Genomic DNA, 13,001 nt, shown 5'->3' on the forward strand with positions numbered 1-13,001 from the left:
ATATAACTTGATTTTCCTTTTATATTTATTCTGCTCATCTGGTATTTGTCCTACAAATAGTTGCCCCAGGACACTGCACATCAGGCCACTAAGATAATTAAGTCAGATGTTTTCTCATCAAACGTCGCAGTTTCTCTGGATATGAACAGATTTCTGGGACATTTGGTGGAAAGTTAGCCCACAGGAAAACATTCAGAAAAACTTCACCATTCTTCCTGATATTTTTTAATGATGTCACAGAGTCCACATTAAATGTCTGTGTTATTGGAAAATCGCCATTTCTTGAGGAATTTTTGCATTTTGCATGATGCTTTATAATGTACTGTATCTGTGTTTACTGTTTTTGTGACAGAATCTGCATGTTCTGGCATTGCTGAGATACTCATTTTTTTTATATTCATTTTTAGGCTACTTTACTTTACTGACACTTTTGATTTTTGATTAACATGAAACACTAACTGGGGTGTAAATTAGCACCACAAGCACATTGTTTAACCTTTGCTGTCACTTCTCTTCCCCCCCCCTTTCCTGTATTTTCTCTCGTCTGTCTTTAGGTGAACCTGCAGTGGCCAGAGAGAACAACTGTCTGAACGCAGCCAAAGCCTGCAACCTGAACGACACGTGCAAGAAGTACCGCTCGGCATACATCAGCCCCTGCACCAGCCGCGTCTCAACGGCTGAAGTCTGCAACAAGAGAAAGTGCCACAAGGCCCTGCGGCAATTCTTCGACAAGGCAAGGCATTTCAGACACAAGCTTCAAAAAGATAAAAATCATTAAAAAGCAAACGTTATGGAGGTGTTTCTACATTTTTGATTTTGATATATGATTTAAAAAAAGAAGCTGACTGTCCACCAAAAGGCTCTGCTTTAAAATGAGGAATGATTTTGAAGTGCATACAGTTAGAGAGGTTGTCAAAATAACAATAAATAATAATGTGGTTCTTTTGTCTGGGATTTGCTTTCCAGCAACAAGCTTTGAGATTGATTCAGTCATCAAACACAAAAGATGCTTTGGCTGTGTGCGGCACGTTGTAAAAAATGATGTGAAAAATTGTAATTACAGCCTAGCTCCCATCATGACTCTGTGGAATAACTCAACTAAGATCGCCTCAAATGATCAACATCAATGAATAGAAATGCACATAGAATACATCATGTTATGATGTGTAGCTTTTGTTTTTATTTCTCCACCACAGAACTCTCTGAGCAAACAGCCTTCAGCTTTGACTTTTCTCTGACAATTTGGTGTTTGTGTCATTCATAGTTTTTCATATCATAGGCAACAGAGAATATATATCTTGTTATATGACCTCCTCTCATGTCTTCTATTGTTAATATAAAGCAATATGTTTCCTTTTCCTTGGACATGTTTCTTAACTACGTCATTGATGATAAACTACAAAGTTTTAAATCATTCAAATTCCAACAATGTCATAATTCTCTTAATCAAGATGAAAAGGCAGTTAGTAGGGATGTTCTAAGGCAACTAATTTCCCAGTTGGTTAAAAGCACGGTAGGCAATTCATAATAATGACATATCGAGATGATATCGTGGTTGGCGGGGAATCATGGGAGTGATTTTCTCTACTAATCCAACCCTAGGAAGAGAAGAATTATGTTTACCCATGAGTTAATGTAGCATGACGATTTTAACATACCAGCACATACAGTACAGGAGCTTTCAGTATTATTTCATACTTCCTTGTACTGTGTTCTTTGACATAATATGGCCACCACAAAAGAAAGACACAGGATTAGGGATTTATCTGGCTTTGATAACTGTTGGAAATAATAGAGTTAATGTAAGATCTCAACCAAAAAGAAATATAACATAGGTTCAGTACATTTTTAATCAATGTATATGTTTTAATGTAAAACTTCTACAAATTTAAATTCAGCCTAACCAACTCTGAGAAGGGTATTTAAAATGGTCTGCTGGTAAACAGTGTTATTTGGTTTGCCATGTGTCGCTATCATTGGCATGAGCAGCCTTCAGGTCCTCCCTGCAGACTAACATGCCCATGCTGCTACGCATTGTTTATGCATCATCATGTGTTATGTGGTCACACGTGTGAGGGTGATGTCATATTCGACTGAATGCACACATGCCTAGTTAGCATGATTAATAAAGAAATGAAGAATTAAACAATAGAACTTCAGAACTCTACACAAATGCAACATAAAGTTGTAATCTTGTGCTCTACAGGTTCCTCCCAAGCACAGCTACGGCATGCTGTACTGCTCATGCCCGCTAAGCGACCAGACAGCGTGTTCTGAACGCAGGCGTCAGACCATTGTCCCTGTCTGCTCCTACGAAGAAAAACAGAAGCCCAACTGTCTCGAACTGCAGGCCTCCTGCAAGACCAATTACATCTGCAGGTAGGAGACTGACCATCCAGAAGAAAGAAAGGAAAGGACTTGGTGTTATGGGAACCAGAAGGAGGGGGCAGACGCAAACTAGGTCCCCTGTCAGATGTGTACTATTGACACCTTAACACAAGTAATTTATTTAAAAAACTCTCAGAGTTTCAGTGCTGACATGACAAAACAATAGTAGTCAAATGTTACATAACATCATTTACTCAGCATACACCACTGGCAGGTGTCCCAGTACTCATGTGCAACCATGCATCCAGTTAAGACTGCTAAAAAAAATTTTCTTTTCCAGGATTGTTCAACCCTCTCTATCTTTGTGTCCAGAATGGTTTGTTTGTTTTGTTTTTTTAATGATGTTTGAATCTAAAGTAGGTGGGAAAAAAAGTCTCGAGCAAAGTAATTGTTTTGAAGAAATTAAAGTGGATTAATTTTTCACCACAAAGCAACCCATCATCTTCAAGAACCCAATAATCTCATAATACTTTGTAGCGTTTTCATCTAGCGCTTTGCTTATTCTAACTTTATTGCTGTGAGGAGAAGAATCACGTCTACTTTCATAATATTATTCATGTTTAAAGAGGTGGCTGTGGCTCTAGAGTTGGTCATCTCTCAACTGTAACGTTTGAGGTTCGATTCTCAGCTCCTGCAACCACATGTACAATGTGTTTTGGCAAGATACTTAACCCTAAGTTGCTCCTGTTAAAGAGCAGCTTCAGCCATCAGTGGGTCGGTGTGACATGCGGTGTAAAAGAGCTAGTCAGAAGACTAGAGAGAAGCTATATAGTACAAGCTCCAGTCTATTTCCCATTTTGAAGCCTGTGCCATTTCACATGCACGTCTGTCACGTTTACTGAATAAAAACTGTGTGAAGGTGCACAGTTGTCTTGTTCTGAAACACATGAACTCCTTTAATCTCTTAAGAGGTCCTTTGACATTGAAGGTAAATGGAGACTTACATTGTGGCGTTACTTAAACCTGTTACAACCCCTAAACCCCTAAGACTCAACATTATGTGTTGTTGTCTCTACTTTTCTCACATAGCCTGGATGCCCTATTTGACACACATACCCATTCTGTATTTCATGTCGTTAAATAAACAACAGAAACAAAAACAGGAGTTTGTGTATGTGTGTTGTGCAGTCTCTGGAGCCCACAGGTAGCAGTCCTGTGGTTCTCTGGGATTAAATGAAAGCATTAGGCATCATAAATGAGCTCCATTTGGACTGTGGCCTCAGGTCTCCCTCCCTCTCTTCTCGCACTTTGTCTCTACTTAACAGCAAGACAGCAGTACATTCATACTACAAGTCTCTGTCCTTCCATCTCTGGCTCTTGTCTCTCTGTGGCACTCTTTATCTGTCAGACATACGCTCAGGGCTCAAAAACAGCTCTAACTTGCAGCTCCACTTCCTCCTGGTCCATTCGTCGGCCATCATAGATAGATTAAAGCCATGCATTTCCACCAGCTCTCTCCCCATATGTCAGTTGTAGCATAGAGGCTTCTGTTTGACACCTCTGATTTCAGACAGATCTTCTCGGCTTAGCACCAGATTGGTGTACTAGATAGATAGACCCGTTGTGAGCGCATACATGTGAGTTTTCCCTCATATTTGCCTTTAACTGTCAATCAGTTAAATAAACTGAAATGTGAGCCTTTAAAACTGTTTTGTGAGTTTAAGAGTTTAATTTTAACCACTTGTGATGCTATGAAGCAACCTTTGTAATGAACAATTTCACACTATTCTAAAAATGACATGATGGTATGCTGCTTAAATAATGTATAGTTCTAGTGTTTGGTATCTAATTAGAAAAAGGTGAATTTGAACTGTGTGTGGTCACACGTATGTCCATGTGTATTTAAGATGTCGACTCAAAAATACAGTACACGCTCCAAACGTCACCAGTTAATAAACCCTTGAATGGATTTTTTATTTTTTTTGCTTTTTTATATAGTATTCCAAAAGAATCATAAATATGCCTGTAAGTCAGGATTTTAATTATTTCAGGAAATTGTCTTTGTGAAGGATTGACGAGGAACAAAAAGCTTTACCTCTTTCACTAAACCCTTAAAAAAATTACACAATGAGTTTCTATTGGAAAAGCTTAATGGGATTATAATGGTGTAAATCAGAATATGTTGTATTCCTGAGGAGGACACTTGAATGTCAAAGACAAGTCCTTGATTATTTTTTTTTTTTTGTTTCTTGGGCGTCATTAATGTAATTCTAAGTCTTTATTATTTTCACGAGATACTTTTTTGCCTTTCAGTTTTAATCTACACCTGTTTTATATTTAGTTTGTTTTTTTTATGTTTCCCATCATTAATTATGGGGACGTTAATGTATTACCAAATTCACCTAATTTTGGTTAAACAGTGTCTCCTTTATATACAGTACGTGTTGCCCACTGAATTAAAACAGGATGCTTTGTTTACAAGACAGGGCAACTCAAAAACTCAACTCAATTCAAATATAGAAAATAGAAGGGACACACGTCTGCACATCAGAGAACAACTCCGAGAACATGACAGCTATACTTTAATGATTGTGTTGCTTTTGAGTCAGTCAGATACAGCCATAACACTCCGGGGTTTCTCTATAATGGAAAGCTGTTCAAGTTTTGCAACTGTGATTGTGATTGTGCATTAACTGTACCGTGCCAAAGCACACCTTTTCCAAGTGTGCTAGGGTCATGGAAGTGTACCATGTATGATTACGGATTGGAGCACTCGTCAAACAAACTGGACTTTGAGGTTTAAATGTGCTTCGGCACTGTGCGGATAGTGTAGTGTGAGAGCACCCTAAATTACAAGATAATGAGGGCTGAACAATGGACTATATAGAAAATTAGGCTGAAGTGAGTTTTAATGTCTCTGCATAGTTAACACTTTTTGCATAGTAACAATTACTTTTCTAAATTAAATATTAACATTACAGGAAGTAAAAGTTTTTTTTCCATTCAGGCTGTCGATAAAGTTATCTCCTCAAAAAATATGTTACACTCTAAAAGACTCATCAGATGGTTTCGCTTTTTGTCAAAGTGTATGTATATCATACTCAGTCTAACTTAAATGTTGACTTACTTTGGAATCCAAACTTCATTCCAATTTCACATGCCACTGCACCTGTGGCAAAAGTGTAACAAACATTTATGAAGGCAGTAAATGAAACAGAATAGACCTGGTGGAGAAATACCTTTATGTTTGTTCATTCCAGGTTATAAACCAGCCACAGCATACATAAGAGGGTCATCTCACTGCAATGACGGCAGCCATTAAGACGCTTAATTACATTGAGAGAAATGACTTCCAGTGAACACTGATTTGGACGGGGCATACTGCTGCACATTCCAGTCACATTAGCCATCTATATTTCTCATATGAAATCTTTTGCAGTTCTAATGATGTTTGGCTCTGATATTTTATTAGGGGTGTGTTTTTTTGTTTCAGGTCACGACTGGCTGACTTTTTTGTCAACTGCCAGCCGGAGCCTCGCTCGCTGTCAGGTTGTCTTAAGGAGAACTACGCAGACTGCCTCCTTTCGTACTCGGGGCTGATTGGTGAGTTTGCTGACATTTGATTGCGATTGGTCAGCCTTGCACTGACATTTACTTCAGGGTTCAGTGGATTGCTCCAACTTTTTTTCATGTCTGAAATGCATCATTACATTTTGACAACCTTCTTTCATTGTTCTGTTACTTGAGCCTGAGGGTAGATTAAACAAATAAAATATCAGAGATTAAACCTGGTAACACAAATCGAATGATTCAAGAAACCCAAGCAGTGAGATGAACATACTCATTTGCATCAGTAAGTTATTGTTATGCTAGATCCAACCCAAAAAACATGTTTCCTTACAGTATACAGAAGTGTGACAGTTTATTTCACATGCAACCTGACAACATGGGATTAAGCAAAAAGGTTCATCCAGAATATTGATGAGAATTTATTTGCAGTTGAAACTCAAAAAATAGATTTGCTTGGACTTTTCTCATTGTCTGACTATTTACTTTTTTTAGCACTGCCAGTGCTCATCTTGATCTTCCCATTGACATGATAAAAGAAATGGAATTGGCAGACACTAATGAAATTATGGACCAAGTTGTGTTTCCCCATCACTTAACCTTGTTGGGACCCAACTCCCAATCAGGATGTGGAAAATCCAAACTAGCCCAGAAGCCCTCATGTCCTTTGTCCAAGTTGCCCATGGGATCGATAAATTGGGATATTGGGATAAAAACATAAAAATGAAGGCCTCACTTAAGGCCATTGTTAGGGCTAAACTAATGATTATTTGTACTAATTATGTATAAATTATCAATACATTTAAAATGATGATGATGTAAATGATGTATCCTGATTGGCCACCATCCAGTGTGTCACTCAAGCTGCTTCTCAGTAATAGCCCTTCAGTAGGTGTTGGCTCTAAAGACAGTTCTAACAGCTGGGATCATTTCAAGTTCTTGTAGAGGCCGGGTCTTGCAACCGATCTTAGAACTAATCTAAACTAAAAGTTCCTCTGGTACCAAAACACCTAATGAGCTGTCAAAAATCGACCCTCACAATTCACTAAACCGGGCCACACATGCACACCCAGTCCACACAGCGCCAATTCATTCTGTCTACTGCAAAACAAAAAGCCCTGTTTTGGAGTGCAGCCAGCACAAGGGAACAATCCATTGGGGGAGTGAGAAATCACTGACTGAAGCTATTTACTTTCCCTCGTAGAGAGAAGCCTATTCTTCACTCGGGCTTCTCTGCATTCTGCTCTCTGCAGAAACTCCACCACACTGCGTTAGTCCTCTACATGGGGGAAAGAGAAATTGAACAAAATATCACAGCATTTAACTTTGTTATCATGGGATTCATCATTTACCAGCACTTAAATGAGCGTTATTTTCTTTCTTGACTGTCAGCAGGATATTTGGGTTGTTGGCTAGAACAGTTTACTTATGACCCTTGTTAACAAATCACATTTCTTTAATAAAGACAGATGAAAACAAGAGTCAAAATCCTTTTGCATCTTCTGCAGGTACCGTGATGACTCCCAACTACCTGCGCTCACCCAAAATCAGCGTCTCACCATACTGCGACTGCAGCAACAGTGGCAACAACAAGGACGAGTGTGACAAATTCACAGAGTTTTTCACGGAGAACACCTGCCTCCGTAAGTAATCCTTCTTTCTGATCAGTACACTATTGTATGTTCTTCTTTGTGTCCCTGATAAACTTTAGCTGTATTGCTTTCTTTCAGTTCTTCTCTAACTTTTTATTTTCACCCACTTTGCTCTACCGGGATCTTTTTATCCTCTCTTTTCTTTTCCTGACTCTCCTTCTAACCAAATATATCCCATTGCTATGCTTGCATTGTTATGCTCTCGGCATTATAGAGAATCCAGTCACATTGCACCACGGTGCCTGAATGCGTGCAAGTCTGTGTGTGTGTGTGTGTGTGCGTGTGCCCAAGAGCTCTACCAGAACTCCTGCTCTACATCTTTGACAGAAAGCCACTTTATCATCTAGCCCACTTACACAACAACCTTAATTAACAAACCCCCTCAAACACGAACACACACACACACACACACACACACACCTACAGCACACACACAAACACACACTCACATATTCCCAGCCACAATTAATAAGTTGCGGTACATTTGTACCAAGCTGCTGAGATAAGAGCCAGATTTATTCTGTGTTTCTTTGTAATCAGAGCTAATTCTGTTCTTTTTGTTGTGGTCGCACACTCGATGTCAGTCAGCCAGCTGCTCTCCTGTCCTGATGTTTAAGTGTAAAGTGATTCCTCATTGATCGCCGTATGGGGGTCAGAACACAGGATCTTATAGGGGGTATCTTGCTCAAGGACACCTGAGCTGGAGGGATGTTTGTAATCACACACGCTTGATGGTCGGTCCCTGAAACCGAGACTGATGTTTAAATGGAAATAGATTTAGAATGAGGTTTTGTTAACTCCTGTGCAAACTAATCAGCTTATGAAACAAAGGTGATCTTATCGAGGGTTATCAAATTAGTTCAGGAGTAATCACAGTAATAATAGAAATACAAAGGGGTGAATTAATTGTTGAAAAATGAATGCACAAGGATTGTCAAGTGGAAGTGCATCTGCCATCTCAGGCTGGAAACACAAGTGGTGGGGACTAGGTCCTAACATGCTGTGTTGCCTCTCTGCTATTTTGAGTTAAATATTGGGTTTCATTGCCAGACAATCATCCATATGTTGTTTTTTTTTACATTCCTCACAAGATCCCAACCTTTAATTTTTGGTTTTAAGATGAATAGTTAAGATATATTTATGAATCATGAAAATTAGCTTAGCTTAGCTTAGCTTAAACACAATGAATAATAATTAGTTATTCTTTTGTTTTAAGTTGGATGTGGGGTTTAAAATATGGCTCTTAACATACTAAGCAAAAAGTAAAGGTAAAGAGTTAAAGCCCTGGTAGTTTAGCTCCATGCAACAAAGTGGGGGATTTACATTTCCGCAATCTGGATGTCAGTTACCAGTTTTCAACTCTCTCTCTCTCTTTCACTCTCATTTATTCTCCCTTTCCCCTCTCTTGTCCTTTTTCACTTCTCCTTCTCTTGTTTTATTTACTCTGTTGTCTTTTTACAAGTCAGGGTTAACAATGTTGGTCTACCAAAGATAATAGGGGCTGCCATGTTTGTGTGTGTTGTGTGTGTGTGTGTGTGTGTGTGTGTGTGTGTGTGTGTGTGTGTGTGTGTGTGTGTGTGTGTGTGTGTGTGTGTGTGTGTGTGTGTGTGTGTGTGTGTGTGTGTGTGTGTGTGTGTGTGTGTGTGTGTGTGTCTTCTGCTGCATGTTCATGTGTTTGGAGATGTGCTTTAAAGGGTGTGGACATGAGATTTGCAAGATCAAAGGGTAAACGTTGGTCTCTATGTATATTTTTATATATTTGCTTTTCAAATGGGCAAACTGATGGAAAATTCCTTGTCTTAATTTTCCATAATTAGTTTAGAAATGGCATTCTCTCGAACTCTTTTTGTACTCTCCATACTTATCTTCTCATTGCCCTCTCTTTCTTTCCCTTGTTTTCGCTGCTCGTGCTTCACCTAACTTCTTCCTGCTCATCCCATCTCTGTGTCTCCATCTCTCTCCTTTCATGCCCTCCCTCTTTCTACACTCATTAAGCCTGCTCAGCAGTAACTGGAACTGACAACTCTGAAGATCCTGACACACAGTCGGCTACAGGGTCATGACTAGAGAGAAACTTCAAGACAGACAAAAAAAAACTAAAACACTGAGCTGTTCTCATACCACTCTTTGTTTTTTTTTGTTTTTTTTATAGTTCTGCTTCTTTAATCAAGAGTCATTCTGTTGCAGACTCAGAATAACACATTAGCGCTACTGCTCTTAAACTCTTCAAGTGTCTTTAACAGGACCCATTGCACTATGTCACATTCTTCTGTGGATAAAATTACTAACAGTTAAAAGGAAAGGTTCTGGAATTGTTCCAGCAGATTGATTTTTTTTTTTAATACAACATTGAAAACAGATTAATTCCCCAACCGTTCCAAAGTAGACCTTAATTGTGTTCATCTATCATTAACCCTATAACACTAACACTTAAATTAGTAACACCATCACTAACGCCGGGTGATTTTTACCCGATATAATATCCCAAATAAAAAGTACTTGTCATCAAAATATGTCAAAAACTTTTGCTCGGGTGAAAATCACCCAGCGATTGTGTTCTATAGGGTTAAAGGTGAATGCTCTACGTCACAGTACATTCAATAAGGTTTCTGCTTTTTGCCACCAATAAGCTAAGATTATTTTCTACATTCTTGGGAACATTATTGAGAAGAACCTTATAGAAAGACCTTTTTGTGTAAGATTAAACAGCTGTTAACATTGATCTCTTTAAAACCACCAAGCTGCATAAACAAAAACAGTATAGCAGTCTACTTTGTGTTCTGTCCCTGTCTTTGTTTCATTTTTTCAAGTGAAGTGATTTCAAGTTTTAAAAGAATGACTAATAATTTTAATAATGATCCTTTTAATTTGTCGAGCACTTTTCAAGACACAGAGTGCTGTGCAGAAGCAATTAATGAAAAATGCAAAATTCAGATCAGTAAAAAAAAAAAAAAGTTAAAAGAGCCAAGAGTCAAATATAATTAATATCAATAAAACAGTGAAGTTAAAGTATGCACACAAGACCTCTGATAAAAGGATCCATCAGCTAAAAAGGCAAGTCTGTAAGAATGTGTCTTAACGCTGCTTAAGGCTCTAACTGTGTCAGACTCTTTAACAAGGGTTGTTTCTGCTGAGTGAGGCTGAGGTGGTTCTGTTCTAACTGAGTGCACACACGTGCATGAAGACTGTCCACACTGTAAAACACTTCTTAAAGCACTCTTAATGAGCAACATTTCTACAATTGTACAATCCTTATAATTTTATGGAGGACATTCTCACATTAAAGGTTTAATGTGAAGGTTAAAGCATCCATAAATCTATAAAGACCTGATAGAGGTTTACTTTCTATTAAACTGTACCATCAACTCACATATGAATGATCTAGATTCCTATAACTTTCTATGTGAATTGCACTTGGAATACTTTTTGTGCAAGTTATTCCACTTTAGAGTATCAATCAATCAATCAATTAATCAATCATCATTTGTATAGCGCCAATTCATAACAAGTGTTAGCTTGAGGCGCTTTTCAAAAGAGCATATGTGATTATATGGAGGCAGCATTTATCCTTTGTATTCCTCACATTCTTGTTGTCCACACTTCCTTGCTGCTGAGATGCACGTCAGAGCAGGCCGTGCATGATTGAGAACGTGAGCGGTTCTGGGGACGACACAGTCCGATGGGGTGGCTGGGCGTCGGGACGACATAGTCCAGAATAACATTTGAGCTGTTTTTATGACCTGTTGACGGAATTTTGACTGTAGCCTATAATTATGGACTCAATTATTTTTATCTGCCTCAGTGATAGATCTTTGTGGCAATAATGAGTTTGTACCTTGTTATTATCGTCTTACAATCACCATGTATTCCTCTACAAATTATAGGCATGTAAGAGCCTTATAATCACCCGCTACAAAGCTAAAACAAGATGCGAGGGTACTGAATCATAAATAAATAATAATTTGACTCATGTATAATTTAACTCTAACTTAAATTTAACACTCATTGATAGCATAGAGAAAAAGAGATGTTTGAATGTGGACTTAAATCTTGACGCGAAACAGAAACGAGATTTTACCTGAAATATCCCATTTTTCCTTTTGTGCCTTTTCAGGTGCACTGGACTTCATCGGCGCAGTGCTGCAGTTAAAATTTATATTAACATATTTCTGTCTTAAACAGAAAACAGAGTTAATAAGAAAAACACCTGTTAGACATTAATAAGGGCCAGGGGCTGGCAAGAAAAGCGCCAGAGAGGGCTGCCTGTGACATTTATTTGCAGAAAAAAATGTGGTAAAACTTGGAGCATCTAATGGAGACTTTATGGTTCCCTTTGATAAATGTTCACTTTCATATAGGTTTTTCTGTTTAGGAGGTTAGATACTGTCTGTGAAATGCTTTACCTGCCGAACTCAAACTGGAACTGCAATGGCATGTCGGAATTCAACCAGGAACACTTTTTAAAGAGGAACCAGTCTTGCAATGATGCATTGAGCTTGTTTGGTACTCTTTTATTTTGTGCATTTGCTTCTTAAAAAGGGATGATTTTGGGTTAGGGCGTTCTTCGGGGATTTGTTATCAGTACTTTGACAACTACGTTCTGGTGATGTCTTTCATTTCAGCAACTCCCAGAGGAACATCGAGTCGACTGCATTGTTGATTTCAGAGCCATCAATTCACCATCATTTAGTGGCTTGTTTGATATAAACATTACTAATGAGATCATAAAGCCATGATGAGTCTAATAATAGACCACAACACTGAGTAGTTATTCTCAGATTAATAGAATTCACGAGGCCTTTAAGCTTTCAGACCAAAAAGCAAAGATTACTTCGGGTGGCACAATTACATGCAGAGTGATTTTAAAGAGTTACATGACTATTTAATCCTGCTTGGAGGTTCAAATCAAGTGTCTGCGTTAGTCACTTATTGGTACAAACTGAGTGTTTCCAAATCGAGTTAGCAAGTTCACATGAGACTGTGTCATGAAGACTTGTTAGTGTGGTAACACTGCTGATGCATCAGAAATTACAGATCAGAATTCCATTCCGAAAAAAAAACATTTGTGGCTCTAAGTAGCTTGTTTGTCTCACACATAGGACTGACTTTCAGTGCTAAAGGCAGGAGGCAGAAGACAGGTACTCTGCAGCAGCAGCAGCAATGGGGCACCGCCAGTATTTGCTTTCCATCCAAAAAAACTGGCACTGTGTCCAGCAGAGTCGAGCCTGACCTATCTAACAGGTCATTAAACAATAAAGGCACTTTTCGGGCTAAAGTAGCTTAAAGGAGCAAAAAAGTTCGTTGACAGATTCTAGTGAAGTATCAGGACTGGAGAATACTTGTAAATTATGTTTTAACAATTTAAAAAATAATCCAGCAGTCAAACCTTCAGAAGCAAAAGGACTCGAAACAAAGGTGCTGAATATGCCGGATAAGATCAAACTCTTTTAAGGT

General features: G+C 38.5%; 1 protein-coding gene across 3 annotated transcripts in view; it reads left to right on the forward strand.

Annotated features, from left to right (window-relative positions):
* gfra1a (gdnf family receptor alpha 1a) overlaps positions 1-13,001 on the forward strand; it is a 90,664-nt gene that overhangs the window by 62,694 nt on the left and 14,969 nt on the right. For all 3 annotated transcript variants that reach the window (XM_079362635.1, XM_079362634.1, XM_079362636.1), the window contains 4 exons: positions 555-733; positions 2,207-2,379; positions 5,822-5,931; positions 7,404-7,538. In XM_079362635.1, coding sequence (XP_079218761.1) covers positions 555-733; positions 2,207-2,379; positions 5,822-5,931; positions 7,404-7,538 — 597 coding nt within the window. The remainder of the gene's footprint in view (positions 1-554; positions 734-2,206; positions 2,380-5,821; positions 5,932-7,403; positions 7,539-13,001) is intronic.

The sequence above is a fragment of the Symphodus melops genome (genome assembly GCF_947650265.1).
Source record: "Symphodus melops genome assembly, chromosome: 15".
Classification (NCBI taxonomy): Eukaryota; Metazoa; Chordata; class Actinopteri; order Labriformes; family Labridae; genus Symphodus; species Symphodus melops.